This window comes from Nannospalax galili, unplaced genomic scaffold (genome assembly GCF_000622305.1).
Source record: "Nannospalax galili isolate Female #2095 unplaced genomic scaffold, S.galili_v1.0 scaffold1138, whole genome shotgun sequence".
In the NCBI taxonomy this organism is placed as follows: Eukaryota; Metazoa; Chordata; class Mammalia; order Rodentia; family Spalacidae; genus Nannospalax; species Nannospalax galili.
The window spans coordinates 104,135-110,421 of record NW_008342297.1 but is presented as its reverse complement, the minus strand read 5'-3'; the positions used below and the strand labels follow the sequence as shown (position 1 = coordinate 110,421).

At 46.0% G+C, this 6,287-nt stretch overlaps 1 protein-coding gene across 4 annotated transcripts in view; it reads right to left on the bottom strand.

Annotated features, from left to right (window-relative positions):
• LOC103738199 (nuclear body protein SP140) overlaps positions 1–6,287 on the bottom strand; it is a 68,446-nt gene that overhangs the window by 53,860 nt on the left and 8,299 nt on the right. For 2 of the 4 annotated variants that reach the window (XM_017799383.2, XM_008838058.3), the window contains exons 2-4: positions 4,290–4,452; positions 3,212–3,380; positions 427–501 (exon numbers count right to left, since the gene is read on the bottom strand). In XM_017799383.2, coding sequence (XP_017654872.1) covers positions 427–501; positions 3,212–3,380; positions 4,290–4,452 — 407 coding nt within the window. The remainder of the gene's footprint in view (positions 1–426; positions 502–3,211; positions 3,381–4,289; positions 4,453–6,287) is intronic. The other 2 variants (XM_017799382.2, XM_008838060.3) reach the window with 2 other exon arrangements.

The following is a 6,287-nucleotide window of genomic DNA, read 5'->3' as shown; positions in this document are numbered from 1 at the left end:
GGGGGGTCTGGGGGATGGATGAATGGATTAGTAGATAGATGATACATAGATGGTTGGATTAGAACATGGATGAATAGATGGATGAATGAACAAAAAAGGACATTTTGAAGGAACAGGATTTTCTTGAGGTTGGCAAGGTGGCTCAGCAGTTAAGAGCACTGAATACTCTTGCAAAGGACCTGGATTCGATTCCCAGCACCCACATGATGGTTAACAACAATTTGTAACTCCAACTCCAGGGGAATCTGATGCCCTCTCCTGACCTCCATGGGCACTGCACAACATGGGTACACTTACACACATGCAGGTAATATACTCACACACATAAAATAAAAATAATAAAATATTCCTTAAAAGAATAGACTCTTCTTTATTCTAACAGGAAAACAAAACTAATTAGAAAATAGGTCATTTAAATCCTATTACCTTCTGTACCACAAGGCAACATGAATGTTTCTTCTGATTCTCCTCCTTCAATCATTTGCAAAGGTTTCTGGGCTGCTGAAGGGAGAAGAACATGACAGACAGGTGATAGTGACCTGGACATGGGCCCGGATGTGGTGGTGCTGGACTCTGGCAAAGCCTCCAATTATGCCTAGGAATGGAGCGTGTTTGCACCAACAGATTTGCCCCTCTATCAGTGGCTGGCCTGGCCCCCTCTCCCTCTTCTGTCCCCAGTCGTGTCTTCACACACGGTTGCCTCTTCACGTGCAGCTGTCTATGGACCTCATTGACGTGACTCTCTGCTCCCGACTTCTACCATCTCTGCATTCTGTCTTCTTTCTTTCTTTCCAGTGTCCTTACCTCTTCTCCAATCAGCTCTCTATTCTTTTAACTCACTTTTTGTTTCTATTGTATGTAACATTTCATTATTCCTATATAATCTCTGCCAAGTAAATTCAATGTTTTCTTCTTCTCAGACTTCAACCTGGTAGCACAGTCATGTGACACATGATAATATTTTGGTCATGGATAGACCAAATGATCTATCAATGTGATCATTGATCTAAGACAATGATCACATAGCACTGTATGGCCAGTGGCCTTACAGCTGTCTTCATTAATAGATCTACGCTCTGTGGTAGTCACACGATATAGTAATCACCTAGAGCTAGAGAAACTGCTCAGTGGTCAAGAGCCTATGGTGCTCTAGTAGAGGACCTCTCACCTGAGACACCCACACATCAAACCGCCCTCCCAGTTAGAGCCTTGCTTGGCCTTTCTCTTTTTTCTGTTGTGACTTTCTCCTGTTACCCTGTTACTTTCTCATTTCACTTCCCCACATGCTGCTCAACACCACAGAGCACTGTGCATGCCTCAGTCTGTTTTCTTCTTTGTTGATCGCCAGTGCTCAATATCACATCCTACCTGCAGCTCCGCCATTTCCCCTGGTTCTCTTCTGGCGCTCTTGTACCCATGTGGTAGGCTCCAATCCTTCTCTCTCTATCTCTGTCTCTCTCTGTCTCTGTCTCTCTGTCTCTGTCTCTCTCTCTGTCTCCTCCTCCTCCTCTGGGGGTCTGCAGCCCCCTGAGATCTCCCATGAGGACTCTGCTCAATGATCCTGGCCACCCTGACCCTCTGCCAGCCTCACACAACAGAAAGACAGCTAACAGCTTCTAAGGATGAAGGAAAGAAGAGGGAGGGAGAAAGTAGGGAAGAGAAAGAGAGAGAGCGTTTCTCTGATTGAATGGAGTCAGAGAAGATGGTCTGGCTCTAAAGCACACAGCAAAGACGAGGAACTAGCCCTTCCCAGATGGGACCCAAGATACAAATGGAAATCTGCTTCTGAAAGGCACCAACAAGAATGACTGCTAGTGACCCAAGACGGTGAGAACGAGAGGAGCAAAAACCATCTCAGGATACATAGAGCTGCACTGAAGATGACATGCAGACATACATGGAGAAACCAGACCCAGAAGACACGAGAGAAAAAGAAACACACACACACACACACACACACACACACACACACACACACACACACTACAGAAACATTCTTCCAAAGAAATTCCAATAAGGAAGCACCTTCGGAAAGCAAGGGCATGCTGGGGTGGCGGGGGGGGGCAGGAGACACAAAGTCACAGAGAACCAGCAGGACCAGTGGATGCTGGTACTTGTCCCCCCATAGACTCAAGTATCTGAACATTTGGTCATTTGGTGGTGTTGTTTGGGGAGGTCATAGAACCTTTAGGAGGTGTTGAAGGAAGCTTGGCACTAAGGGTGGGCTTTGAGAGTTCCAAGCTTGCTCTCTCTGCTTCCTGAGCATGCCTGAAGATGTGAACTCTCAGTTTTCTGCTATCACTGCCTCCTGCCATGCCTCCCCCACCATGATCAATTCTTATCCCTCTGGAACTATAAGCCCAAATAAGTACTTCTTTCTATAACTTGCCTTCTGTTCTGGATAGCTTTAGTGTCAACTTGACACACCTGGGTTGAGGGAGCCTCAGTTGGGGAATCGCTTCTATTGGACATGGCCACACCCCTGGGTAGGTGGGCTGAGCAGGGGCCAGGGGAGCAAGCCAGTAAACAGTGCTCCCAAGAAAGCAGGCTGAGCAGGGGCCAGGGGAGCAAGCCAGTAAACAGTGCTCCCCGATGGCCTGTTCTCCAGCTCCTGCCTCCAGGTTCCTGCCCTGAGTTCCTACCTTGGGCTCCTGGATGAACTGCGACCCGGGATATGTAAACTAAATAAACCCTTTCCTCCCCAAGTTGGTAGTGGTCAGAATATTTTGTCACAGCGATGAAGAAACAAACCAGAACACCTTGATCAGTGTTATAGCAACAGAAAAACAATTAATACAGTGTGTCCACAAGTGTGGAAGTCAGAGGACAAGTTGCAGGAGTCGCTTCTCTCTTTCTACCGTGTAGGTCCCAAGGTCATAAGAAACTCTTAGATTGATACAAAGACTGCTTGTTCTCTTGTAAAATGTTAAAGTTTTTCATATTTCCGCCCCCAAAACCAACAGAGTAGAGATACAAACCTTATATTTTATAGCATCAAAATCAGGTTCTGGTTGAGCAATTATCTGTGGGGTTACTTGGCCGATATGTAAGCTCCGTGAGCACACGGCCATGTGTGTGTTCTCCCCCATTGCATTCCCTCTGTGTTTGGCATGTCACAGTCCCTCAATAAAATGTACATCAATGAAAAAATGAATGAGTGAACTAATGAAGTGGTCTTGAATCCCCTAAAGCAGGTGAGAGCTATAGTTACCAAATGGGAAGCTTCTGAAAATCTCCTTTAAGTCAGGATATTCCTTCAGATTCGTTGGGCTGAACATCACCCTCAGAAGCGGCTGGCCAAACATCTTCTCCAGGTCACTGAGGACGTCATACATCACTCTGTTCACTGGAACCAGGTTCTCACAACGTTCTTGAAAAAGCTTAGAAATATAGAATGGAAAATTACATGACTGTTGATTTAGAGGTTATGAAAGACTCTTAGATTGGTACAGATCATTTGTTCTCTTCTGAAATGTTGAGGAGACTTCTTAAATGTGCTCTGACATAATAATGGCCTCTTGCTTATCTGACACTAGCTCTCGGATGCTGACATACAATTCAAATGAAAGAGCAGTTTTGCAGAGTAAAGGTGTGTGCAAAATCAAATGATGTGTCTTTAAGAGCCAAGCCAAGACATTCTAGGGGTGGCCCTGACAGGCCATGAGAGGCTGTTCTGGTGACCAGACAAGAAACACTCTCCTCCCCGAAGGACTCGCCTCCCTGAAGGGCTTAGGAAACCAAGAGATCATCCTGGCCAAAGGGCAAAGAAATTTCCTAAAGAGAAGGCTGGACTGCGTTATCACAGGGGACCCCATCACTAGCCTTTATTGCATTCTAGGGCTTCAGAAGTGTCTAATGAACAAGAAACAATTTGAAGAGAGAAGAACAAGCACGGCTTCCAGATCTACCCTGATGTGACACAGCTGCCCTGTGGCTTTCAGAACTCTCCACTCCGTGTTTAAAAGAAGTAGGTTTTGTAAGAAGCCCTGCTTGGACGTGACGTGTCTACTTTATTTCAGTTGATGTTGATAGACAGGGAAGGTGAACCTGGGATGCTCTGCAGCCCTGGAACATTCCTGCTCCCCACCACCACCCTGGGCCTCCGCCTCCATGTGCCTCAGTCACAGATAGCAGAAATGGATGTTTCCTGTGATGCCTGCTTCTCGTGTCACCACCTAACTTACAAGTGACAGTCTCCACTCACAGGAGGCCCTTCAGCCTGTTGGCTGAACCCAAGGTTTGGCATAACACAGTGTAGGGCAGGCTTATAATCTTGAAGGAATTCTTACTTTATACTTCTGCTCAGAGATGAAGCCTCGGTCTCGGAGGCTCATGAGGAACGGAAACGGCTTTGTGATGGCACTCGCGATCTCCACCTTATTTTCTTTGAAGTACCTGAAGCTGAGTTCATAGTGAGCCTGCTCCTCGCTATTCCAGGCCTCTGTAATCACCCTAAGAAACAGAAGCAACGTGTAAGTAGACAGTGATTTACGAAAGTCTCCCAGTGACTGGATAGATGTTGACATGAGGGATGGGCCAAGCAGAGCCAGAATGTGCAAAGTAAGTGTGTTGGTGGGAAGACAGGAATAAATGGGATTTTTAAATTTAGGGAATACTTGGGGGTGCTATAGACAAAACCAAAGATCTTGGAGAGCCCCGCACATAGTGAATGGGTCCAGGGAATTTATCCTGTTCTAATCAGTGATAACCCAAGGTCTTTAAAAAAAAAAACCACTGAATTAAAAATGTGCAGTCTTTACAGGTGGTGATATGATTCTGTGGTGGCTGTTTTCACGTGTCAGCATGGAGGGCATGTTTGGATGAGATAAACATTTAACTTGAAGAACTCTAAGTGAGACTGTTTGGCTTCACGTCAGTGGGCCCCATTCAGTCAGCAAAACCTAAAAAGAACAAAAAGGCCCCCAAGTAAGAATTCTCCAGCTGTTTCAAATGAGCCTTTCAGCAGCTTGTCTTTGTGATTGAAAGAACAACAGGCTGCAGACGTCTGTGGAAACATATAACCTGAAGAAGTAGAAAGAAGCAAGATGAGAAAGGGGAAAACCCGCACCAGAGAACCAGAGACGATGTGGGAAGCAGAGGAGAACTTCTGCAAACAAATATCGTCACGTGGCTAGGAGAATATACATTTCCCAGCATGCCATGCAGAAAAGAAGCAGCCAGAAAATAAGGCATGGTGTGCATTTTTATTATGTGGGGAGGGATTGTTTGAGACAAGGTCTTAACATGTAACTCTGGCTGGCCTGGAACTCAATATATAGGCCAGGCTTGTGTTGAAGTTACAGAGACTTGCCTGCCTCTGCCTCCTGAATGCTAAGATCAAAGCCATGTACCACTACGTCCAGTGTGATGGTTAGCTTTAATTGTCAACTTGACACAGTCTAGAATCACTTGGGATCACGTAAGTCTTAATGAAGGATTGTATAGATCAGGTTGGCCCTTGGGTATGTCTGTGGGGTATTACCTTAATTACCTTAGTTGATACGGGAAGACCCAGCCCACTGTGAGAAGCACCATTCTCTAGGCAGAGCTTCCTAAACTGTGTATGTATAGAGAACAAGCTGAGCCCTGACAGGCAAGCGTGCACTCATCTCTCTGCTTTTGACTGCGGGCATGACCAGCTGCTTCAGGTTCCTGCTCTGACTTCCCTGCAATCATCATCCCTGGGATTGTAAGATGAATCAACTCTGCTCTAATCTGCTTTTTGTCAGGGTATTTTATCAGAGCAACAGACCTGACACTAGCACACAAGGCTGTAGACCTGGAGGTGAAAGGAAATGACAAAAACACACATCCTATGTGGCTATTTCATTGTGGAGGCAAAATCTTTATATAACTTGTGCCAGGAGTGAGAAAGCACTTCACCCATACACAGTCTCTGTGGTTCTCCCATTTTCCACGTGTTTTCCCTCCCTCCTCCGTGCTCCTCCACTCCCTGCAGTGACTGGTGTCTCTCTAGCGCTCAGAGTCAGCCCTTGTTAGCCAGGTTCTCAGGTGTCCACTGCTCCCCAGCCAGAGACAGAGTCCAGGGAGAGGGTCCTCCAGAGCAGAGAGGCCCAGGGAACTACTGAGATTAATGAGTTGTGTATTCTTGTTATCTATTCTATTCTGATGGACAAACTGAGACAAATGATTCCAAGTGTACTACAATAACAGAATCAATAGATTGTCTGGGCATAGTGCAATGCCCATAATCACAGCAATCAAGAGGGTGAGACAGGAGGATCACCATGACATTGAAGTCAGTGTGGCCTACATAGTGGTTTTCC